This window comes from Orbicella faveolata, unplaced genomic scaffold (assembly GCF_042242905.1).
Source record: "Orbicella faveolata isolate gen_17 unplaced genomic scaffold, um_ofav_v1 contig_46, whole genome shotgun sequence".
NCBI lineage: Eukaryota > Metazoa > Cnidaria > Anthozoa > Scleractinia > Merulinidae > Orbicella > Orbicella faveolata.
In genome coordinates this window covers 17144940-17170299 of record NW_028301576.1, presented here as the reverse complement: position 1 = coordinate 17170299, position 25360 = coordinate 17144940, and the positions used below count along the sequence as shown (strand labels likewise).

Below are 25360 nucleotides of genomic sequence, written 5' to 3'. Positions count from 1 at the left end.
ACTTCAAACTAGTCACGCCACTCAATTTTGAGCCAATCACGAGTCCCGTTATATGAAATACATTACAGTAATTTATGCATTAGGTTCGACACATGAGGAGAACGCCGTATGACTCAGCTGCCGCTCCAACGTCGCATAGTTTGACAGACTCTGCTGAATGTAATGTTGTTTGCCGCACCAAACCTAGCCTGCCGAACCAAACTGATTCAAACGCCGCTCTTCTGCCGTACTTAACTCATCAGTTAGGTTCGGCGCATGAATGGAGCGGCGTTTGGAACGGGCCTTACGCTTCTCTCGTGCTCTCCAAACTTCTCGCGTGCATAGGTATACACGATATACGCAAGCCAAGCATGAGCCAATGTTTAATTTCGAATATTTCTTAGTTTAAAATGTGATTCTGCAGATTACTTTGTTTCCCTCGCGTCTATTACATGCGGTGGGACGAAGAGAGAAGGATTTACAATGGAATGAACTCCATGCGAGTTCGTTTGATCCTGAATGGTAATGTGTGCGTAAGAGACAGTACGGTTGAACAAGACGCATGTATGCGTAATAGCGGACCGAGGTAAGAGCAAGCAAAATTCATCGTAACTCTTCTATTACGGTTCAAAACTTTCTTAGATTTAGACCAACCCTGAACTTGCAAAAAAGAGCGAGACCAATATTTCCAAATACGGAATCAGAACAACCTGTAGCTAGTTCAATTTATTCTAATCTGATTTGTGAGCGGTCATCTAGCTTTGTAGGCAGTATTGTAAAATCGTATCAATATTTACCAAAATGTTATCATTGTTGTATAGCTTATTATACAGCCCATCCCCCTGGGCTTGCTTCATTCCCTCGGAGTCTTCTTTTCTCTCTTTCCCATTTTCAAGGTTCGAATTTGAATTTAATTTATCGTCGTTTAAGTAATTATACTTATTTTGACTTACGCAAGATGTCCTTGCTTGAGTGGCCATTCACGCAATGCTTATAAACTTAGCCATGCATTGAAACCGGCGAGTTAAAGGTATATTTACACTTAATAGATACTAGTCGTAATTTTTTGGCCGGCGAATTTAAGTATGAATTAGCAACTGTATAAAACTGGGGTTTAATCACTTGCTGATATGCACAATATTACATCACTAAGATGTTAGCGCTATAAATAATTTGAACGAGAATTTTCTCGCTATCTGAACAATAGCCAACGTTTATCACTCTATTCAATTCATGAATCATTTTATTGCTATATTTATAGCTGCTACGTGGGAGTTCTGGTTTCTACTCTTGAGTTTTCGTAAAATAAAAGTAAAGAATCAGTTAAGTGAGATTGTTTTTCAATCTGAAGGAATGGCCCGTTGCTTGGAAATAATTTTGTTGATCTTTTTGGTCCGTGTTGCTGATCTAGAGGCCAAAATCGCTCAAGCGAATCAGGTAAGTGAATTTGTAAACAGAAACGTTTGAACAATCAATAATTTGTTCTCTAAATTGATGTTCGAATTCTTCGAAAATAAAATGAAATTCTTTTAGCAAATGTAAGGCGCAAAAAACAGAATCAATCGCTCTGCAATTTAGTGCGGCTTTACTCTGAACAACGTATTTTTCTGTGGGCCCAGTTTAGGCTGTACTTCTAAGGTCGGTACTAAAACCAGCACGAACTGAACATATTGCCGTAATGATGTTACTCTAAGATAAGCATATTAAACGAGTGTTTTCTTTTCTATTGCTCGCAGAAGGAAAAAACAACACTCTCTCTGTGCCTCTATCGAGAGCAAACGAAATCAAAATAACTAGAATTCAACTTGGCGACGTTAATTTCACCAACTTTAAAAGAAATGTATGGCTGTCAAGGGAGAGACTTTTTGTTTAGGTCTTGGTGATCAGTTTCGATCTCGCGTATTTTATTGTTCTATTATTTTTTTAAAATAAATTTTGCAGTTATTCGGTAATTCTGAGTCGTAACCTTTCTTTTGTCTATAATGGCAGCATTATTCCAGACATCATGCTGCGTGGATTCATTGATTCTTCGCATTTTACTTCACTACTTAAGTAGACTCCATCGTCGTATGTTCTAAGTTTAATCACTTAAATCAGCTAGGAGCTCATATTTTTTGGAAGAAAAATAGGGGTCCAGAATGGGGTCCAGAAGGGGTTCCAGAAGAGGTCCAGATTGAGGGGATCCAGAAGAGGTTCAGATTGAGGGGGTCCATGTTATGTACCGACCCGCAGTTAACACCAATCAACAATAAGATTATGAGCTCGAGATTTCTATGAGGTGATATCACCTCATAAAAATCGAGAGCGAATAATCTAATAGTTTTAGTAGAATTCTAACTGACAATTACTTCAAATAACCGTTTCCAATTATTTCTCGACGTATTATTAAACTTCGCGCCTTAGAAAAATCGCTCGGATTGAGTTGTCATGTGAATTTGAAGTTGTGCGCGCGGGCACATCGTGTTTTCAATAATTTAAAGTTTTTTCAGTCAAGAAACCGTTAATGTCCCTCTTCTTATCTTCCCAGGAATTCAGTTACCATTTGCACTAAAATGTTCCTTCAAAACTTTGGAAAAACGAAAAACACACGTTGCCATTTCGCTACATAGTATACAATCACTCAGCCCGAACCAGATCAGCAGCACTTGCATTAGTGTTCAAGTAGAATTCTACTAACAGCATTTAGTCCCAAGCGTTGGTATATTTCTTGGTTCTGAACAGTATAACTTTGGATGTTAAAACCAAGCGTTTGTCTATCAATGTCATTTTTATTCAGAGAACGTCACAAAAGCGTGGCTATGAATAATCTGACCTCAAAGTTTCACGTTCGCGGAGTGAGCTCTACTTTTTGCCTTGCCATTCTCTAACGTTTCTACTACGATATTATTTGCCTAAATATTGTGGCGATTATTTTCTTTGTGCCTTTTATCTGCCTTTTCCGGGAAGCTGAGCTTCCCAACTGGCAAAACGGTAAGCAACCCCATTGCTCTTTTAATTTTCGACTCCAACAAACAACTTTACATTGGAATTGTCATTTCAATCGTTTTTTTTTCCAAACTATTATTGTTATTTTCATGCCTACAAATTAACCTGTGTCTCCATGTGTTTCCAAGGTAAATGAAGTTGTGTCTTGAGGTTATGTCGCGCATTTGGAGAAGCAATTTTAACGTCCACAGACAACTTCTCATTGGGACATAATGAAAAGAAATTTTCCAAGTATCAGTGCTATTCGCTATCTTCAACATGCCATCTTGCAGCTTGTTTTCAGTCTTGTATTCAGTTTAATTAACTTTCCCCTTACTAGGACCATTTTCGCTACAAAATTCAATGTCTTATGACCTTTTATTCTTTATGCTTCAGCCATTAAGGACCAATGGAGAACTGGCTCTTGAGGAGCGAAGCGCTGTTCAAGCGAGATCCATTCTCGGTAAGTAATTGAAACCTTTCGGAGATCTTGTGATATTCTCAACAAAGGCTTAAATATTTAAAAGAACTCAGTCATTATATTTTAAGTAATTTTGGCCGCGTACAAAATTACCTTTGAATTGAAGCAATCCTGGAAACAAACGCTAACTAAGATAGAAAAACACCAAAGAGGCGATATTAAACCATAAAGGAAAAAGGATGGTTAACGATGGAGAAGATTGACCCGGATTACAAACGAAGAACTTGAAAAATTTAGGCTGTACAACTGAGATGCATAAACCGTTGCGTAGCTTCTTTATATACTTGTTTTACAGTTATGAAAGGCTTTACTTAAAGGAAGCGAGTACAACCCGAAATGACTAAATCATTACACAGCAAAAAGTATTTTAAGTCATCACACAGGCGGATATATTGTAACTTGAAATGGTCACATTATTAAAACAGAAATAGAAGCCGCTTACAACAAAACAGAGCACAGTCGAAACCTAATTATTTGTTAAATTCAGCTAGCGTGTCTAGAGAGCATTTCTATTATGTATTTTCCAATACCCAAAATTCACTCTGTTTGCCCCCCAAAATTTTACATATACTATTGTTGTCAATTGCTTTTGAGAGGTCTGCATATTCCCAAAAGCATTTCACATCAATAGTCTATGTTAAATTTGGAGGGCAAGTGGAAAATAGAGAATATAAGAAATAGAATTTTTCACGTTGATATTGTAAGATAGTTTTGTGCTGGTCTGTGAATTCGTTGGTATGGAAGTTACGTAATTTTGTTAAGAAGTCAACATTTAAGGAGTTTGTCCGTTAGGAGTTGTCACTTCGACGGCATCTCCGCTTTTGATCAGGTCATTTTGGAAATTTTGTTTTAATAAATTTCCGTGTTTTTGTTTACTACGTTTATTGTGTTAATACCTATCCTAGGGCAATTTATGTCTGGTCAATAAACGAGATGACCCCTCCTATATGACTGGTGTTTTCTTACTTACACTAAGTTAGAAATTATTTTGTTTTCGTTTCACTGCAGAGTGATTAGACAACAGATATTCCTCTCAGTCACCAATGCACGTTTTCACGCTAAGGGGAACAACACCAAACATCAAATGATAATATCTTTTTAGCATGAAATAAATAATTTTCACATAATTCATTATTAAAGCAAGATCTGCTTGTTGCGCTCATAACATGCGAAGTTTTAAGATGGAAACATCAAATTGTTGTTTACGTATCATAACATTTTTCTGAATTACTGGCTCGTTTCTTGTAGTTTCCTTCTTGGACATTCGCGTTCGCAGCGAAGGTTGTGATGATCCGGGAAAGGCTGGTGGATGTGGTATCGCTTACATCATAGTCAATGGAAAGGATTACTCCCCTCACGGCAGAGGACACAATGTTGTTATTGTGGACGCTAAAACGGGTAAAACATTCCTTAAATTGCATGAGTGAAATAAATAATAACTCATTTTCAAGCTATTTTTTCTCTCTTTTTTTATCTGGGGCAGAGTGTCTTTATATCGCATGTGGTACTGGTCGACACGCAAAAAAAGCAAACAATAAAAAAGTCATGGTAATTCCTGACTGGGAAAGAGACATCTTAAATAATCATCAACATATGGAAGGTTGATATGACAGATGCCTTGGCATTTTTCGCTCACAGGAGCAGTACTTGATTCAAAACGTTTTGACACAAATGGTGATTCTCGCACTAAGACAAAATCGACACACTTAAGTTTATTAACAAGGACCAGTGTTTCACCAGAAAATTTTACTCGAGGGCCAAAGTGGCCCCTGAAGATCTTTTTTAGGGGCCAGTTTTTTAGGAAAGGAGCCACTGAATTGAAAGCTACAAAAGGAAAAAATGCATCAGGGTACCAAGGAAAATAAAGCAATTTATAAGGATCTATGATAAAATTTAACAGTAAGTGCTTTTTGAAGGGTTTCTACTCAAAGTTTCCTTTGAATCAGATACTAGTATGAAGGATCCGTGCATTACACGAGAACAATCCTTAGGCCTACATGACGTAGTCAATGGTCAAGGGTTTGCAATGCATCATAGGGCGATTTCAAACACGGTCAGCCATTTGGAAGTTTTCCTATATGAGAGAATCAATACAGCAAAGCAAAAGGACGGATTGACTTCTTTTCTTATGTTGAATGTTTTAGAAGCAAAGATCTTTCAATATGATTTTTCTAGAAGGACATAATGTGTGACAAAATAACCGTTATTGATCGTCAACACAGAGAAATGTAGTCGCCATTATGCTGTAATATGGCGACTAAACCAGCATTTTTGGTCGCCAAGGATGAACTGCTTGTTGCATTAGCGACCATATCGATCACAATTTCGAGCCCTGGGATGGCTTTTAAAATATTATGCCTGTGTTAAGCCTGCAGTCTTGTAAAAGGAAAGGGCCAAATTGGCCCTTTTTTCGTTTTTCTGGGGACCATCTCTGATTGTAACGCGGGATTCCCGCAATGGCGCGCTCTGGCGGAAACACTGTTTACAATTAAAAAAAAATAAAAGGTTAATGTGATTTGTGCCTTGATATTTTTGGCATGCAGGTACAGTGCTGGAGTCGAAATGGTTTGACACTCATGGTGTGTCGTCCTCTGGTACCGCCTTGAGAGACTATCTGAACACCATAAATGGAGAGTGAGTACCAATAAAAGAGTTTCGTGTTGTCGCTGTTTTGTTTCCGTTATTTTTATGTTTTTATTACTCTTGTTGTTTTTTAGTTGCCTTCTGCAGTTTATAGTGATTACAGGGTTACTTATAACCAAACATCAAGCTAAGGCATAATGTCATTTATGTCGATACGTTGACCTATTTTAGTCACGGCACATTTGGTAATCCGATGGTGTTTTGTCATGTGTCATAACAGCCAATCATGTTGAAGAGCGTAATCTGTCCGCTAGTACAAAGGACTGGTCGCATTCTCAAATATTCCCACTTGCTTTCACCATCACAGCGAGTATATCTCTTGGCGAAAACATTTTTCCCTCCCTCCGCTCCCTTATCGCCATCTTTCGGATTTATGCTATGCATTGTCCCTTTCCAGCGGTAGCTAAGGCACCCTTTTCTCCCCACGATTACTGAAAATGATGATTTAATTACCGTAGAAATTGTTAACAATTAACTTTTATTTGAGTTTCAATTAAAAAGGTAACCGTATCAAGTGTCCAAAAAATGCCAATTCACGAGTTAATCAGTTGTTGTACATCATGTAATCTTCAGCAAACTAGTGCAACCCCATGGCCACAGAGAGATCCCGAATTCAGTTCAGTACAATGTAACGACATAAATGTTTTTCTCTTTTACTTGGTGCCACCAGTAATTTTCAAGGGATTTGAAGAAATGTTTGAGGACGTAATTTTATATGAAAACTTTAATTAGGTCTTAATCAAAATAATTCAATAATCCTTTAGTAAAGAATCCACCCTAATTCCCTGCAGTAAAATCGTTTTGGTGGCCATTCAAGATGAAGGATCAACCTACATTTCGCCTGCTTTTGATGCCCTTAAGAGGCTGGGTGCCATGGATCCTATTCTGACAGACTTTCGAGGTTCCTTTGCTCTTATTGGATACGCACAACCAAGCAAACCATCCTGGATAGCACAAGAACAGCAAAAGAGATATGAAGGTCCCAGTGAGATCTTTTTGCGCATTCCACTCATGCAAAGCCGTCAACCACGTAAGAATCTTATGTTTGGCTTTTACGTCATTGGCAGTGATGGAAGCAGAACTAGCAGAGTTAGCAAGCTGTAGCGAAAGTAATACAGTGGGATCCCCTTATTTCGAAGTTAGTTATTTCGGACTTACTGGTATTTCGGACTAAAAATTCTTTCACTTGGATTTGCCCTTCTTTCTTTTTTAATCGGCTCTTTCGAACTCCCGCTATTTCGAACTATTTTTCCTTTCCCCTGAGAGTTCGAAATAGCAACGTTCAACTGTAGTAGCAACAGTATTGGCAAAAGTAGTAGCAGCAGTAGGGTCAGTAGCAAGGGGTGGTATTAGTAGTTGGAGGTGCCAGTGTCTTTGCCAAAAGCAGCTTTAGTAAAATTAAGAAAGTACTGTAATTGAAGGTATATTGTAACGGTGACATTGGTATAGGCAGTAGTAGCAGTAGCAGAGTCGGTATTACTGAAATGGGAGTGAGAGTGTGTGGTAGTATTGACAGTAGCAGTATATGTAGAGCCAGTGTTAGTGCCAGTGCCAGTGCCAGTGCCAGTGCCAGTGCCAGTGCCAGTGCCAGTGCCAGTGCCAGTGCCAGTGCCAGTGCCAGTGCCAGTGCCAGTGCCAGTGCCAGTGCCAGTGCCAGTGCCAGTGCCAGTGCCAGTGCTAGTGCCAGTGCTAGTGCCAGTGTTAGTGCCAGAGCCAGTGCCAGTGCCAGTGCCAGTGCTAGTGCCAGTGTTAGTGCCAGAGCCAGTGCCAGTGCCAGTGCCAGTGCCAGTGCCAGTGCCAGTGCCAGTGCCAGTGCCAGTGCCAGTGCCAGTGCTAGTGCCAGTGTTAGTGCCAGAGCCAGTGCCAGTGCCAGTGCCAGTGCTAGTGCCAGTGTTAGTGCCAGTGCCAGTGCCAGTGCCAGTGCCAGTGCCAGTGCCAGTGCTAGTGCCAGTGCTAGTGCCAGTGTTAGTGCCAGTGCTAGTGCCAGCGCCAGTGCCAGTGCCAGTGCTAGTGCCAGTGTTAGTGCCAGTGCCAGTGTTAGTGCCAGTGCTAGTGCCAGTGCTAGTGCCAGTGTTAGTGCCAGTGCCAGTGCCAGTGCCAGTGCCAGTGCCAGTGCCAGTGCCAGTGCTAGTGCCAGTGCCAGTGTTAGTGCCAGTGCCAGTGCCAGTGCCAGTGCCAGTGCCAGTGCCAGTGCCAGTGCCAGTGCCAGTGCCAGTGTTAGTGCTAGTGCCAGTGCCAGTGCCAATACCAGTGCCAGTGCCAGTGCTAGTACAGTTCCAGTACAGTCCCAGTACAGTGCCAGTTGCAATTCCAATGCCAGTGCCAGTGCCAGTGCTAGTACAGTGCCAATACAGTGTCAGTGCCAGTGCCAGTACAGTGCCAGTACAGTGACAGTGCCAGAGCCAGTACAGTGCCAGCTACAGTTGCAGTTGCAGTTGCAGTGCCAATGCCAGTGCTAGTGCCAATGTTATTACAGTGGCAGTGCAATTTCCAGTGCCTTTCATTGTGCGAGTACCTGTGCCAGTGCCTGTGCCCGTGCATGTGATAGGCTAGTGTCAGTACAGTGGCAGTGTTAATATTAGTGTCAGCGCCAGTTCAAGTACAGTGCCAGTACAGTGCTATTACAGTGCCAGCACGAGTGCCAATACAGGGTTAGACTCAGATCCAGTGCTATAGCGAGTGTCAGTACCAGTAGCAGGCAGAGGCAGAGGCAGAGGTAGAAACAGAGGCAGAAACAGAAACAGAGGCAGAGGCAGGGGCAGAGGCAGAGGCAGAGGCAGAAACAGAAAGAGAGGCAGGAGAAGGGGCAGAGGCAGCGGCAGAACCAGGGCCAGAGGCAGAGGCAGAGGCAGAGGCAGAGGCAGAGCCAGAGGCAGAGCCAGAGCTAGAGCCAGAGCCAGAGCCAGAGGCAGGGGCTTTGACAGCGGCAGAGGCAGAGCAGAGGCAGGGGCTTTGGCCGAGGCTTTGGCAGCGGCAGGGGCAGAGGCGGACACAGAGGCAGACACAGAGGCAGAGGCAGAGGCAGAGGCAGAGGAGGAAAGAGAAACAGAAACAGAAACAGAGGCTTTGGCAGAGGCAGGGGAAGAGGCTTTGGCAGAGGCAAGGGCAGAGGCAGAGGCAGAGGTAGAAGCAGAGCCAGAGCCAGAGCCAGAGCCAGAGCCAGAGCCAGAGCCAGATCCAGAGCCAGAGCCAGAGGCAGAGCTAGACCCAGGGCCAGAGCCAGAGCCAGGGCCAGAGGCAGAGGTAGAGGCAGAGGCAGAGGTAGAGGCAGAGGCAGAGGCAGAGGCAGAGGCAGAGGCAGAGGCAGAGGCAGAGGCAGAAACAGAAACAGAGGCAGAGGCAGAGGTTTTGGCAGAGGCAGGGGCAGAGATAGAGGCAGAGGCAGAGGCAGAGGCAGAGGCAGAAACAGAAACAGAGGCAGAGGCAGAGGTTTTGGCAGAGGCAGGGGCAGAGATAGAGGCAGAGACAGAGGCAGAGGCAGAGGCAGAGGCAGAGGCAGAGGCAGAGGCAGAGGCAGAGGCAGAGGCAGAGGCAGAAACAGAAACAGAGGCAGAGGTAGAGGTTTTGGCAGAGGCAGGGACAGAAGTAGAGGCAGAGGCAATGGTACCGGTACGGGAAGTGGCCATGGAAATGGCAGAACCACTTCGTAGCAATAAGAGTGGCTCAGGCTTTACAGCTTATGTGGGTATGGTAGTAGTGGGAGCAATCTAGAAGAGGTATCTTAGTATTGTGTTGTTTTCTTTACAGCATCTTCACTGAACGTTGAAATTCGCAGTGAAGGGTGTGATGATCCAGGAAAGACTGGTTGCGGTATAGCTTTCATTAAAGTGAACAATAAAGACTACTCACTACACAGAAGAGGTTTCAATGTGGCGGTGTTCACTGAGCAAGGTATGTGGTCCTAGCAACCCCGGACGTTAAAAATTGCTTACTTTGACATATGAGAGTAGGTAAAGTCTGCATTAGAGCTAAGTGGCTCATTAGGTCGGAGCTTATCCCAGTTTCTGTAGCATGGAGTGACTAGGAGTATTTCTACTCCCCCATCAGTGGATGGGATGCTAGTACATCGCAGGGTTGCCCCCAGAGTTAGATTGGCCGTTAACCATTTATACACCCGGCCCGAGTGGAGAGAGGCGATGTGAGATTAAAGTGACTTGCCAAAGATCAGAACACAATGTCCCTGGCCAGGCCTCTAACACGGACGGCTCGATCTGGAGAAGAGCGCTCTATCTATGAATCCATCTCGCCGGCCATAAGTGTAAGTAGACAAAAACAAAAATTGAACGCCAGCTGGTAACTTCAAAGTTTTGCTCACTTCAGTTATCGAATGGAAATAGACAAAGCTTGATATGAAGGATGTGGTCACTGTACGTCGCACTTAAAAAGTGAGAGTATTTTCGTTCCGAGAGGTAACCACATCTGGGTAACACTTATCATAAAGAATTTCAAAAAAATTCGAACTGAACTCACATATTTTCTTCCTTATAGTAAATAAAATGAAGGAATGTAAATCAGATTGTCGGCTCGCTTTAATTTTCCTTCTACATTTTATAGGTTTATTCCTTGAGTCCAGAGCGTTTGATACGTATGGTGTCGTGAAAACCGGAACGAGTTTGACGAACTATCTGAACCGTATTTATGGCAAGTAAGTACTTCTGAACTAATTAAACTTATTTAGCAGTTAGGCGTAAAACAGGGGAGAGGTGGAGGTAGAGCGAGAGCAGGGATGGAAGAAGAGAGCGTGGGAGAGAGGAACAGAGGACAACGACGCGCCGTACAGATCAAGTACTTTTCTGACACGTAATTATTTTTTAGAATTTGTGAAGACGTAGTCTACTCTACATGTTTTCTATGATTTGTGCTCAAGATGTCGTATTTCATGTTTCCTTAGTAAAATTGTCCTCGTCGCCATTCAAGACTCGGCAGATACATATGGCTCAGTGGCAATCAGTGCACTCAAGAGACTGGGAGCTAGAGAACCTATCATATTAGAGTTTCGTAGTTCGTTTGCCCTGGCAGGCTTCGCGGGTTCAGGGTTGCCTTCGTGGGTGAGTCAAGCGCAAAACAAGCGCTACAAGGGACCGAGTGTGTTGAGGGTTACTATCGAAGGAGGTGATTATCAAGCAACTCTAACTTGTATTTACGGGTCCACGCTCTTCTGTTTGATATTATTTAGCATTTTTCCAGACTGGCGGTCAGTTTCATCTCGCAAACTTAAAATCTCCACGGCATGACATGATCCCAGCAGAAAGGGGCGTAACTTAAGAATAACGAACAATTCTATATTTTTTTTTCTGAACCGTTCATTACAAAGTGGTCATAAGAAATTAATTTTCTGTACGTCTTACTTCGAATTAGGAACATTTTCTTTAACAAGCAAGAAGCAAAACACTAAAGTTCACCTTGTAACTTCACACGTCACATGGTTTTGGCGACATGAGTTTGTAGGGGAACATGGAAGATGTCGGATGTTTAAGTTTGAAGTCATTTCAACTCCAAGGGCAGTAGAACAGTCTTAAGCTTATGATGAAGCGAAAGTTGTTATGCCACCAAGTGCTGTCAATCCTGGAACTCTGGTTCTGGTGTCCAGTGTACCCACTATTTGTTGGACTTAACTGAAGTATTTGGTTGATATTTTCTTAAAGGTTGCAGTTGCTTTCTGTCCCTGGGAATGGAGAGTGGCCATCTGAGTGACAGTGCATTGTCAGCGTCAACATCGTATGACGCCAATCATGCTCCCCAGCAATCTCGCCTCAATACAGTCCCGAGTAAGGGTAGGGTAGGGGCCTGGTGCGCGCGCAAAAATGATCCCAACCAATGGCTGCAGGTTTACTTTGGACGGGAAACCACAGTGAGCAAAGTGGTGGCTCAGGGGAGGTATGACGGTGACCACTGGGTGATGAGTTATAGTTTGTCCCACAGTGTGGATGGTTCTAACTGGGCCTGGTACCGACTCTCTGATGGACAAATCAAGGTGCTGTTGTAGTGTTAAGAAAAAAAACTTCAAATTGTCATATATTCTTGAAGGAGATAAGCGCTGCTCGTTGTTAAACCAACCCTCTAGTCAATTTCTTCGAACTCTCGTAATCAGCCGCGAACACTTTACATTAGATACCGTATTAAAAATCGGGTAATTGCATATGGAAAAAAATGGGAAGGGATTAATTCAATGCACTGACTCAGACCTGCTATAAATCACTGAACAGACGTAGAACTGGCTAACAAGTGCAAAGTAGGGGCGAGTCTTCTCCCAAGCAAAGTAAAGAGTGACTTTTTAAAGATGGCGGGACGACTACGATTTGCTTGTGCTTCAAGCTGAATAACAGAGTAATTTCGTATGACTTTGAAGTGATCACGCGTGAACACAAACAGACAACGAACATTTGCGCAGCGAACGGAGGTGAATGCCCGCGTCATTTGATTATTGCTTTAGCAAACACGCGGTATGCAATGGAAGAAAGTACAGATTGCGAGTGGCCATTACACTTTCCTTCTCGTCAACCTCTTTTCAGCATTGCACGTGTAACGTCAGGTTCACGGCGACTGTTGAAAGGCTGAATTGTCACTTACTAGACAACTTGTCGCGATGAGACTAGCGTGTGTGGGAGATGCTTTACTAATCGAATAAAGCCAGAGATCACGGAAAATCAGCTGTGATTGACGGTGATTTAATTGACGATAATCGAACGTAAACCGAAATATAATGCAATGAATAAACTAATTACTAGATAATAGAAGATTACAAGACGACAAGAGTCACGAAACAATAATAGCAAACATTCCAATTCCAGTCATAAGTGCGATATGACAATACTTCCAGTCAAACTTCTCAGTAAAGATACAATGAAAATCATCAGTGATCCCAAGCAGATACGCATACTGCTAGCTGTCCTAATACAATAAATGATAACACTCTAAAATCTTGAAAGCAATAAAATTGCACGATGCGATAAAAACGTGCTTGCGTGAGCGCCACTGAAAGCGATGTGGGCATTTACTAGCAAGGAAAGGACTTTAACTGAATTACCAGAGATTCTTATAGGAAGTTGCTAAATAGGAACCTAAGCTAGGGGGAGTGTGAACTATAAAGATCTATCACTAAAAACAAGATGAAATAAAAACTTGAAAACTGGGGCTCTGCCACGTGTTGGACTTAGTACAATAGGCTGTCGTATAAAAAACCGAGACTAAAGGTACTTAAGTTTAAAAAACGTCAAAACTTGAAACTTATACTAAAAGCAGGCATAGAAAATAGTTTGTACTTACTCATCGGTTCCCGCTTGCACTCTAAATAGTCAAGGGTAGCTTAAAACTTAATTTACTTAAAAACACGTACTGTGCACGATAACTGAAACTCGAACTACTGGCGGGAATATGCCGCCAACACTATCTATATACGTCCACGTGTAAAAACTAATGACGTCATTGCTAAGCAACAAATTGGCGAATCAGGAAGAATTAAGATTACTCACTTAACTAGAGAAGCCTCGATATAGTGTTCATTACTGTACGTGGTAGCTCAATGAAACGCCGTCTTCTCCATATTAAGGACGTTCGCGCTAATTGTTTCTGCGCATCCTTACTGTGTACGCAAATTTACACGCCACGTTATGCACGATCGAGAGCGCGCGCTAAGTGATAAAATGAACAATGATGGGGCAGATGGCCATTGCTATAGCTTTGCCTGGATTTAACGATCTTGCACGTTCGGCAACCCCTGCTTTTCTTTCCAGAAACAGATTTTATTTACAGTTATCTCCACATTGTCCAAAAATGAACAAAAAATGATGTGGGAATTAGAAAAAATTCAAGATTTCTGTCCACGGGACATCGAATCCTGAAATCCTGCGGCTGCAATTAAGGCGCGTCAAACTACTGTCGCTAAATGCTTGTTCTTGTTCTTATTCTTTAAGGAACCTCACCAGTTGACTAAATTCACTTAATAGCTCCACTTACACAATATTTGGCAGAGAACATTCCACTTCAAAGATCTAATTGCAATATATTTGGGCTTCCAGACACTGTGGTCTTATTCGCTAACGAAGCCCGATTTTTTTTCAGATTTAGGGTGTTCTTCCGGGCATGTTCTCTCCAAAACGAAGTCGGTGACCCCCCATTCTTTTTACATTTCTGACATAATTAACTCATCATCTCACAGTGGTAAAAGTCTCGAGAAAAATCAATGTTGGAAAATTTTCTCGCGAACGTCCTTAAAAGGATGTTTTTATTGGAAAGGGGGTAAATCTTGTTCGAGGAGAGCGCAAACGGAAGCCCTAGTGAGCTGAAACTGTTCTTGTTGGCGCGCTTCCATTCCGTTGATGCATCTGCTTGTATGGCGTCTGTAACCAAAGTATTAATTTCTTAAGTTCCTGGCTAGTTACGTTATACTCACAAACACAATCACGGCATCATTTGTTTTCTAGGTGTTTGGAGGAAATGTTGACCGCAACACACCAGTTTATCACTTACTTCACCCTCGCATCCAAGCCAAGTACGTTCGATTCCATCCCAGGACTTGGTATGGTCACATCTGCATGCGAGTTGAGCTGTATGGATGCAATGGTAAGAAATGGCGAACACATAAAAGCTACGAGGAAAAAAATAAGAGGGGAGCCTGTAGAATTGAATAAATCTTTCAGCTTTTAACTTTATTCGTCGGCGTGACATAGATCTTGTTACAAGATTCCGAGATATATATCTGAGATCTGGGTTGAGGTTCTGTAGTTTCTTCGAAGATGTGTACAAGTAGTTTCGATCGGAGGTCTGGTTCAACTATGGAAAACAAAAACGACTATAAATAAAACGGAACGAAAAGAAAAACACTAAAGCGAAATAAATACTTAAAGGAGTAGGTCACTCCAAAGTTAAACACGTATAAAAGTTAGTGCAAGGTTTTAATTAGCGTTGACAAAAAGTATTATTTTTTTGTCAACGCTAATAAAAACCGTGCACTAAGTTTAGCCACTCACCGAGGTTTCCGGCTCTAAAGTGCAGGGTTTCCTTATGAAATTCATTGCTTGGAAAATGAAAAATTACATCATCTAATTAGCCAAGAGGGCGAACGACTTTCCCGCTATTTGAGTACATTTTCAATGGAGCTTTTTTCTTTATGAAAATCACTTCCTTGTCACTCTGATGTGTGGTGTTGCCTATCGACATGCACAAGTAAAGTTAATTATATCCGTTTCAGTGTTTACTAAACCCGAGAATGATATTGTTTTTCGCCCGTTAAAGTCCGATGGTTTCTTTCCATGTTTTATTATTTGTCTAGTTCATCATTGTCTTATGTCGCTCGGATTGGAAGATGGCCGAATTCAAGATGGCGCCATTACTGCCTCGTCTGTTTACAACAATTACCACGCCGCAAAACTCGGCCGTTTAAACCTTGAAGCCAGAGCAGGTAATGCAGGTGCGTGGTGTGTCAAGAAAGTTGATGCTCATCAGTGGCTACAGATTGATCTCGGCGGAGGAACAACTGTCACCCAAGTAGTCACACAAGGAAGACAAGATCGTGATCAATGGGTCACTAGTTATGCTATCTCCTACAGTCCTGTCAATTCCAACTGGGTGTACGTGATGATCCTTGGAAAGAAAAAGGTATACGGCTGCACACTTTAACATCATGAAAGTAGAGCTCAAAAATATACAGAGGGATTTTTAATTGCGTGTCGTAAAACCAAAACTAAAGTAAGCACTATGGCCAAGCACTAAGGACTCAAACAATTCAACTACTCAAAACACGATCCAAGCAAATATGTGCTGCTGACGCGAAGCGCGGGAATGTGCGTGCGAGTGAGTCAAAATTGAATCATGAAGTGGCGCGAATTTTTTAAGCCAATCGTTTACGCGTCGTCATGCAAAACCAACGACGCTCAAGTGAAAACCGCCCATGGATAACCGATGTTCTGACCTCGATTATGTGGATTTGCATGGACTCGGGAGAAGGGTACAAACGTATACGTTGAATCTTTCAATATACCACTCACTTGTTTCTACAAAAATGTCGTCATCTTTTTACTCGAGATCAGTGTCGTGCTAAGTACAGAGTTCAACTCTCACTATCCCTGGAAAACCTGAGGCAATTATATGTGTATTTTGACTTGTCTGTGGACAAATTATAATCCAGCGTTTTCAAGAGAGATTGTTCGCGTATGGTAAAACAAGCGAGCATCACGCCGGTGAATTCAGCGATTCCCAGCTGCTATAGAAAATCAACCATAAAAATTGCAACACAAATGTGTTGATTTTTGCCAAAAGTTTGGAATGCACACGTTAGAGTGTGACGCATACGAGATAACAGGGGAGAAAACAAGCGCTTAAATATCCTGTTTACTTTATACAGGTATTTGCAGGAAACTTTGATCGCAACTCCATTGTCGCGCACGAGATGCTGCCGCCCTTCTACGCCAATCTGGTCAAAATCCACCCAGTGTCCCACTATGGATGGATGAGCATGCGTGTCGAGTTGTTTGGCTGTTCCATAAAGGTGAGTAAAACGTCTACCTCAAATCATGATTTCAAGGAATTACACAGTGGACGTAAAGCATGTCACACGCGTTCTCTAAAGGGCGGACTGGGTGAATGGGTTACACCTGTGGAAAGAGATCGAACTCTCTATGGGGACTTTCACGGAATGGGTCCTGTTATCTTTAAGTGAGAAATAACTGATATGTTAGTACATCAAGTAACAAAGGTATAGGAACGTGGCTCACAATCCATTTGCTGCCTAATTCTGCCGTTGCTATGGTAATAAAGAGTTAACGTACCCACGATGGTGACGCCGAGGAGAGGACAGCGTAGATTACAAACTAATCTATATTTTACCCTCAAATCTCGCGATACTCTTAAGCCATTAAGTTTGTTTCCCACTGCGCAAACTGAATTTGCAACAGTGTTAAAACCGAAATAGAAATTTAAAAAAATAGCCGTCGTGCATCACCCTCTTCAGGCAACGCAGCACTTGCTCATATAATGTTGTATTGCAAAGGGCGACAAAGAAATTTACCAGGAATTTTAACGCAACGTGCAACAGCCATTGTACTGCTCGTCAAACGGTTTGTTTGGCTTAGTTCCCGTTGCAGTTGCCTTTGTAGTTTTCTTAAACGTCGACGTCCCAGTATATAGTAACAGCTGGGAGGAGAGAAGCAGAGATTGCGCTGTGGCGAGAGCGCTCGCCTCCCGCCGATGTGGCCTGGGTTCGAATCCTGGACAAAGCGTCATAAGTGGGTCTAAGACTCTAAGTGGGTTGAGGTTGTTATTGGTTTACGTCAGGAGACATATGATTCAAAAACAACTTGACCACAATATCAAGTCTGGACGCAATCTGATAGTTAATTTTGTTTCTACCTATTTCGCCAAAGAGTACCGATATACAAACTTACTTTCTCAAGAGGAAAACCTCGACAACAGTTGAGAAAAGTAATACAAACGCAATGAATCTTATTTTATTTCAGGGCATTCAAGGATAGCTAACCAGCCCTCACTCAAGGTGACACGAGTAGCGATATACATGGTGTTACTTTTTTTTCTCATAGTTGAAGAAACTTGTATGAAACCATTTTAGTTGAAAGTGAAATAAAGGTGTTGGGCTGAATGTTTGTTGTCTACTTACTGACTTACCTCTCAATGAACCATCTTAAAGGGGCAGAAGTAGACGGCATCTTTTCAGTAATGGAAATTCATTTAGTTTTGTCAAAAATTACCAAACAAGTGCAGCAAAGCCATTATAACAGGGTTGATGTAAGGCTTGCATGTGCAAGCTGTGATTGAATAAGTCTACATGGCAGACTTTTTCAGGGTCTGGCGATGAATCTTGGAAAAACTACAAACTAATTACAGTTTGGTCTTTCTAAACAATTCAATTAATATCTTCATCTCAAGGTACAAGGAGCAGTGTGTCTGCAAGCGAAGGTACAAAATCATAGTAAATAAACGCAGCAAAATTAGAGACTGTCTCCAGTTAACATGCCCGGGCAAAACAACGGCCTGAGTTTTTGTACCCTTAAGGAGATTGCTCAGAATGCAAGTTTTCGAACGATTTTTTTAACTTTCTCTGAATGTTCCCCATCAAGCACTGTTTCGAAAAATATATTAAAAGAATAATTCACCGTTCTTCTAAAAGAGGTAAGATGGGCCAATCTTACTACATTTATGCCTAAGGAAGGGAAAGAAAGGTGCAAAAAAAAAAAAAAAAAAAAAAAACGAAAAGGAATCTTCTGTTTGAAAGAAAGTTCTTTCAGAAACGTAAGCCATAGAACTACTAGAAAGTCTTCAAGGATGATCGCGCGGGATCCTTCAGGACAGTGCACGTTCCAATACTGGACGGGCAATGGAGCAATCTGATTGGCTGTTGCTAGTTATTGACCCCCTGTACTAACTTATTCTAGTAATAATGTACCATTAACAAGCCACCCGGATGATTGCGTCTGGACGATAATGCTAAACCTTGGCTCCTTCGTCCCCATTGCATGTGCGCATTGCGGACCTAGGCATGCGGACTGGCCTTCTATCTTCTTAATATTTTCTCTGATAATACGTGAACTTTACAGAATGTTTTATTTTATCATTTCTGCCAGGAAATTATTTAAGTGTTACATTCTTTTAAGCAGAATGTTTTATTTTATCATTTCTGCCAGGAAATTATTTAAGTGTTACATTCTTTTAAGTAATATTTACAATGAACATCACGTTACGAGCGCGTCTTCATTGGTCAGTCGTTCAGTTTCATTCTCTCACAGTTCAAACGTCTGATTTCCTTGCAAACTCTCCTCGCCGTGTTATGGACCTGTTAGATAAAAGATTTAATTGTCGTCATTCAAATTAGCCATTTTTCCTTTTGAACTAGACACCACCTGATATTGCTGAGAGTCATCCTTGTAGAGGGTTTTGATGCTTTGAAAAATTATAGTAATTACCATGGTTACCCAACCAGCGGGTCATACACAAGACGGTATTGTTATATGTATCGTGACTTATCAGCTTGCTTAGTTAATGGCTTCCCTCGCGTTATCGCAAATTCGTGTCAGTCTTGTAAAGAAAGACCCAGCCCACCCTACCCAGGGGTCTCTTTCTTCTTTCGGCACGTACCAATAAAGTCTTTGGGTTTCCCTAATCAGTCTCTCTCGAGTACCTGTCGTGTTGTGACGGTAACTATCTATAGTGAAAAAAGCAGCCCAGGCTTCCTATCTTATAATTAATGATAAATAAGTTGGGATACATGTAACTGAGCAAAGCTCTCTCTATTTATCCCAGTGATACAAACCTTTCTTTCTAGCTGTCGTCTTCCCGGCGGCAACACACCAAATGATCCCTCGCCAAATTGAATGAGGCCCGTGAACAGTAGTAAAGAAACGAAAAATAGAGGAGCTTGAATCTTCATTTTGCGGGTAATTTTTTTTTACAAACTTCCCAGCAAAAGTAAGCTTGTCTATGGCAGTACTACCTCGTTATTTATAGTATTTATAAAAATATGCCGCCCAGGTGTTCATACTGGTAGAGTAAAGTTTCAATCGACGAGACTTCATCAGGCTACTACAAGACCTTGGCACCTGCCTGACGCACGGAACACTTCAGACAATTTTAGCACTTCAATCGCAAAAATAAAGTGGTAAAGCTACACAAAAACCAATAAAAGAGTTCTAAAATATCATCTTTTTTCATAGCAGGTGAAGCACGGCGTGACATGAGCGCGTCCTTGGCATGTGCTGTTTGATGCTCGTAGGAAATTTTAGTAATCTTTTTGACGCAATATTAATGTTTCTCGAAAGTCTATTGTGTAACCCCTGGAAAAAAACATATGATACAGATTTTGACTTTATTTTTTTTTCGTTTTGAATATAGACAAACTTTCTCATTTTTATTTTTAATTTCTGTTTTTCGCGAGATATATGTCCTACCAATTTTTATTTTATTTTCGATATGGATGCTTTTTAAAATCAGAATCAAAATTCCGAGGTACAGTCATATGAGCAGATTTTAAGAAAAACGTGCACGCAGTATTGAATTTCAGAAAATTAAAACTTAAGGTAGCTTACAAGTTGCCAAGGTCTTGATCGACAAAAAATTGTCATTTTTTCATAAGTTGCAAATGTTTTGAACCAATAAGTTTTCGGTCAATCTCAACAGATGGTAGATTTAGCACATAAGGTGCGCTCAACACTTGAAACAGACCTAAGGTTTTATTCGTAATTTTATTTCGTGATGACCACAGAATTTACTTGACCTTAACTCGACTTCAAACAGGTTAAAAGCACACTTGGATATTTCATAATCCAGATAAATGGGTTTTAGTTTGTACAACAACACTCGACAATTTGCATTTTAGTTCAAAGCTAATAGGTCAGGCTTTCACATAAAACGTTTATGTTAAAAAAACTTCTTGTCGTATGGACCAAGTTCTTTTCCGGCCGCGACTTGTCCCATATATTCACATTGGACAAACTAAATAAATATAAAATGTGATTGTGTCCTTCTTAACACTATAAGAGTAACACTTCCTTGCTGCATTTGCGTGCGAAAATGTCTAATTCTTTCTTTACTATTTTGTCCACATTTTAATTTTATATCTCAATTCTTGACTCAGTTTTGACGTGGTTGTGGAAGGCCTCAAGTTTCTCAGTTTACTGCCTATCATGAAAAAAAAAAAAGTTTAAAATCTAACACGTTTAAGATGTATTATTTTAAGCTTGTTTCTTGGACTGCTCCGTGACTGAGTTCTTCGGTGCGCCCCTGGGTAAATCTGTTTATCATGCTAAAGAATAAGGACGTTTTTGAAAAAGAAACATGTAACTTGGTAAAATTTCTTCCAGCAGTTAAAAAAAAAATCAATAAAATGTTTTATTTGAATTTTAAAACATATCTACAGGCTGTAACCTCCTATGGTGCGGACGTGACGCGCATTACAATTAACAAACAACACTGCCTGCAGTCTGCTGTCTGATGGCCACGAAGAGGTTTGAGAGTGAGTCTTGTGTGCCTGGCTCTCAACTCCCGTGAAAACCTTGAATTGGAATTGGAAGCTAAGACCTGAATGACTTGAAGTATCACGGCAAAGGCAATTTGACCTCTTGTCTTGCGTGTGATGTTTTCAAATGTTAACTAACTGAAGTGTTTAATGCAGTTCTACTGACCTCATTCAAGAAGGTGAATTAGAAAACAATTATGCATTAATTGATCACAAAGGGCTTGTTTTGAAGTCCCACCGACCTTCCCCTCGCGAGATGTCTCCATAAATATAGCATTGGAGCTCAGAAAGGCTCACCATAGTCAGTTACCTGTTCATTAGTGAAAGGCAAGTTAAAAATATGAAGATTCAAACCTTTTTGTTCATCACGGCCTTCCTGCTATGCACTGCCTTCGTACAAGATACCCAAGGGGCTTTCGGATTATTGCCGTCGGGTAAAAGGGAGCTGGCGAGAAAGGTTTGTATCCCTGGGATAAAACACAAAATTAATATATAAGGAGAGTGATACATCCCTTTCCGAGAGTTCGTGATCGCAACTTTACTAATTCTTTTTAGCATTAATCAATACATCCACTAATATTCTTTGTACATGTGGCTATTACTTGCTAACAAATTGATGTTTTTGGGTCCTTTTTTGTTGTTGTTGTTTGTTGGTTTTTGTTTGTTTTCTGCACTGATCTCATTGACAATGAAACGTACCTACAAAATAGTCTAAGGTTTTATTTCTTTTCGCTTTTGAGTTTGTATTCTATGAAAAAAAGATATGAAGAAATAACATCATTACAAACTGAACTCTTAAAAATTCTTGGAACCTATAAAATAAATCCTACTGGTATGTTCAGAGGTTTTTTTTTTTTGTTTTTTTTGTTTTTTTTTGCAAAGACCAACATTATATTATCTGCGATAAAAATAAGGCCGGGATTGTCGAGTTCCACTAAGGATCAAACAACTTCTTAGGGATTATGTACAAAAATGCGAAGAGTGAAATATAGTTGTGTCCTAAGGTTTTCAAGCGTCACCCAAAAGTAATTAAAGGGAAGCATTTTGCTGCATTTATGGTCAAAATGGAGTTAGCCAATCAAATTGCAACTAGTTTTCAGCGATTTCTCTGAGACACAGAGGCAGATAAAGAAAACGTCGCCCTGCCTTTTTCGTGCATGCACAACTGCATGATAAAAGTTGTTTTAATGGTGGCTAACAGATCTCTGGTGTGACTGCTATCTTCGCTTTGTCTCTGCGAGTAATAGGCGCCATGTCCACTTGTGAATATCATCCTCAACATATCAAAATAGTTTTCAAGGAATTAAATAAATATTTTGGCAGCTAGATTTCTCGAAAAGGCTCTCTGAGGAAACTTTGTAATAATAATAATTATAAATTATACTAATAAATTATTATTTTAAAGGGAGGCCTCCAATCACCTAGAGATGGTTTTCAGGAGGGTTTTCTAAAAAGAAAAGTCTAAAATATATCTTAAATGTCTAAAATACAGAAGTACTAAAAGCTAAAAGACTACAACTAAAGTTTAAAACTAGAACTAAATTACAAATACTATTACTACCTACTAACTGAGGTTAAAAATGGTTAAATAAAAACTGTTTCGGTTTGCGTATTAAAGACAGAATGTGTTGTGACTAAATAGTGCGAGATAGTAAATTTTTTGCTCTATAAATAGATAGGAAAGATGCGAAAGTTCAGGATGCCGCGAGCTTTGGACAAAGGAATATGAATCAGAGTTCACGATAAGGGTCAATCTCATGACCTCCCACAAAATGATCGGGCGTTCTAACCAATGAACTGCGAGAAAATCTTAAAGAGTTAGGCCATTTACACCGTACTAGGTTCATATGTGGCACGCGTCCTGCATACAGCTAGAATCAGGAATGTCAAAAGTATCCTGGCTGTGAGATTATGACTAGAGGATGGGGCTCAGCTGATAGCTGAAAATTCGTCAGAATATTTTACTGTTAGCCAAGTAATGACGAATCGTGAAAACTGATGGGTGAGATCTAAGATGTGAACAGTTTTAATTTATGTAATTAAAAACTGATAGCTGAGAATTGGGCAAAATTTTAACTCTTAGGTAGCTGAGAAAATCGTCTAAAATTCAACCTCATAACTGAAATCCTAGCTGGTGACAAGATGAACACTATCTGTCTCGCGACAAAAATGGTTTTGACACTCAGAAGAAGAATTAAATTGATTTCAAATTTCCATCCTTCCCATCAAGTGGTTATTTAGTGTTTCGATAGGTGCAAAACGCGTTGAAATAAAATGTCCACTAAAGTGGATAATCAGATTGCTTTTCATCCTTTTAAACAAAGTGAATTCATCTTCGACGATCTTGACGATTCAAGAAAAGCGAATTATCTCTAGTCGTACACGTTTACCGCCAGACGTTCTTATAAATAACACCACGACATCATTAGCTTGCTAGCTAGTGAAGCATTGACTGCAAAATGAAAATCCAAGGTTTTTTATTCATTGCTTCCCTGCTGTTGCTCGCCTTCGCTTTCGTTCAGGAAACCGAGGGGCTTGGGACATTACCACCGGGGAAGAGAAGAAGGGAACCCCACGGAAAGGTTTGTATCCCGGGAATAAAAGAACGATTGAACCAGTTATTTGCTCAGAAATTTCTCGCCCGCCATCGATTGTTTTTTAGTTCGATTTTGAGCAAACCTATTTCAATGAAAACGACTACACCTAAGGTTCACGCCGAACAGGAGCAACACAAAATGTAGTGGTATAAAGGTGTACAGTCCTGTTAATTTTGCTATCTTCTTGATGAAAATGGTACTTAAATTACGGCTATGTCCCTTCGCCCATACGCAAATTAAAGTATGCCGAAAGCACCTACATAAAGATATCAACTGAACTGTTGACGGCAGAGCCATTTGTAGTTAAGTGCTATCGATTTTCCAAGAAGCAAAGACGTTTCAAGTCACATCAAAACCTCGTGCTTGTGTAACTCACAATAGTGCCCATCTTCCTACTAGGTAACGTGTACTACGTTAGTATTATTCAACAAAACTAGACCATTATTTTCTTGTTTCCATCAAAGTTTAAGATATTTTCTGGTTTTTGACTTTACGAAGTCATATTCATGATAGTCGCCCTTTAAGTCTTGAAATATACAATCCTGGTGTTTAGAACCCTCCATTTTACAAATTTCTGATTCTTCGAATCAAAAGTCGTATCCATCACCAAGTCCAATACTAATTTTACCCATGATATCTTGAACGGACCGATTTTTCAAACCAATTTTTGTTTCCCTTGGAGATTAAAGAAAAACCGGGATTCTTCTTTAACAGTGTAGTTTATCTGGATCCCAGCCTCGTAAAACCTACTAATATTTTTCTATAATTTTCCTTTCAGTTTGAAGTAACAGCCAGGAGCCTTTGTGAGGCAGCCAGAAGCTTGGATTGTGAGGGAATGAAACTGAACGACGGACCCAAAAGGAGACTCCCAGAATTGATGCCTGTTCCCCAACAAGACGCATATACTGAAGATTACTAAAAAGAATTAATCGGTTCAATAATTTCTCTCTCAAAAATGTAAAATAAGCATTTTATGGTTTAACTTAAGAGTAATAAAAGAAGGTAATATAACAAGCGGTGTTTGGTTCATCACACTTTGGCAAGCAATTCATAAATGCATCTGGAACAGTCCAATTGTAATCACGTGATAGGACAGTCAATCGTCTGGTAATTGTAAAGACGTCTCTCCCCTCCCCCGCTCCTTCACCTCACCTTGTTTCCTCTTCCAAAGAATATGTGAAGAGTTTACATGGGTAGTTAAGATATAATGAGTAAATCTTACGTTTTAAATAACCGTACTAAGCGATATGAATTTGGGTTGCACTTTCGAATTGCATGGTTATTTAAAAAGCTCAAAATTTGTAGCCTTGAGCGATTTTGGCTAATTTATTTGGCTAATTTATTAGCCAAAATGAGAGTGGTGATAAAAAAAAAAAAAATCGCATGCAATAGACCAATTTCGATATATTAAAATTCAGCCTAACACAATAGAACTCAATACGAGGCTCTGGGGAATAAATACAAAGATTGTGGGGTTTATTCCCCAGAGCCTCGTGCTGAGGTCTATTGTGTTAGGCTGAATTTTAATATATCGAAATTGGTCTATTGACCCATGACATGTAGGGTGGTAAATGGTCGATGGCAGGCTTTGCGAAAAGGCAAAACTAGCGTTTTTCTGGGGAAGCCCGAGACATTTTGCTGTTTTGAATTGCAAGACCGAGACTTAAAGAGTGTTTTAAATGCGAGTGCGAGACGTTCAGACTGTAAGATGATCAGACCTTATTTTTTATAAAA

General features: G+C 40.7%; 2 protein-coding genes and 2 long non-coding RNA genes across 7 annotated transcripts; 3 read left to right on the top strand and 1 right to left on the bottom strand.

Moving 5' to 3' along the window:
* The first annotated feature begins 87 nt into the window (after positions 1-87).
* On the top strand, positions 88-18274 carry LOC110040396 (uncharacterized). 3 transcript variants are annotated; one of them, XM_089277172.1, is made up of 15 exons: positions 88-324; positions 404-565; positions 1331-1416; positions 3340-3406; positions 4673-4822; positions 5968-6058; positions 6859-7097; positions 9815-9958; positions 10622-10712; positions 10959-11179; positions 11713-12041; positions 14491-14629; positions 15339-15664; positions 16410-16553; positions 17521-18274. In XM_089277172.1, exons 3-15 carry the CDS (start codon positions 1333-1335, stop codon positions 17533-17535), a joined length of 2040 nt encoding a protein of 679 aa, XP_089133298.1. In that variant the 5' UTR covers positions 88-324; positions 404-565; positions 1331-1332; the 3' UTR covers positions 17536-18274. The 3 variants fall into 3 exon arrangements, with proteins under 3 accessions (XP_089133298.1, XP_089133296.1, XP_089133297.1); XM_089277171.1 differs by lacking the exons at positions 88-324; positions 404-565 and having other exon boundaries at positions 573-1416; XM_089277170.1 differs by lacking the exons at positions 88-324; positions 404-565; positions 17521-18274 and having other exon boundaries at positions 572-1416; positions 16410-17494.
* Positions 7111-8765, top strand: LOC149098690 (uncharacterized). The gene is made up of 2 exons (XM_089277173.1): positions 7111-8432; positions 8479-8765. The coding sequence occupies exons 1-2, from the start codon at positions 7552-7554 to the stop codon at positions 8618-8620; spliced, it is 1023 nt and encodes a 340-aa protein (XP_089133299.1). The 5' UTR covers positions 7111-7551; the 3' UTR covers positions 8621-8765.
* Positions 18275-18603: 329 nt separating the features above from the next.
* LOC149098689 (uncharacterized) lies at positions 18604-19525 on the bottom strand. Its single transcript, XR_016203545.1, has 2 exons — positions 19329-19525; positions 18604-18851 (listed from the first exon to the last, which is right to left on the bottom strand). It is a non-coding gene; the product is annotated as an uncharacterized LOC149098689 (long non-coding RNA).
* Positions 19526-21317: 1792 nt separating this feature from the next.
* LOC149098688 (uncharacterized) lies at positions 21318-24640 on the top strand. 2 transcript variants are annotated; one of them, XR_016203541.1, is made up of 2 exons: positions 21318-21486; positions 24405-24640. It is a non-coding gene; the product is annotated as an uncharacterized LOC149098688 (long non-coding RNA). The 2 variants fall into 2 exon arrangements; XR_016203540.1 differs by lacking the exon at positions 21318-21486 and adding an exon at positions 23370-23611.
* Positions 24641-25360: the final 720 nt, after the last annotated feature.

Coding starts and splice junctions, on each gene's coding strand:
- LOC110040396 (XM_089277170.1), top strand. CDS start 1,213: ATGAATCATTTTATTGCTATATTTATAGCTGCTACGTGGGAGTTCTGG. Junction 4,823..5,967: donor TATTGTGGACGCTAAAACGG/GTAAAACATTCC, acceptor TTTGGCATGCAG/GTACAGTGCTGGAGTCGAAA. Junction 11,180..11,712: donor GAGGGTTACTATCGAAGGAG/GTGATTATCAAG, acceptor ATTTTCTTAAAG/GTTGCAGTTGCTTTCTGTCC.
- LOC149098690 (XM_089277173.1), top strand. CDS start 7,552: ATGGGAGTGAGAGTGTGTGGTAGTATTGACAGTAGCAGTATATGTAGA. Junction 8,433..8,478: donor CCAATACAGTGTCAGTGCCA/GTGCCAGTACAG, acceptor GAGCCAGTACAG/TGCCAGCTACAGTTGCAGTT.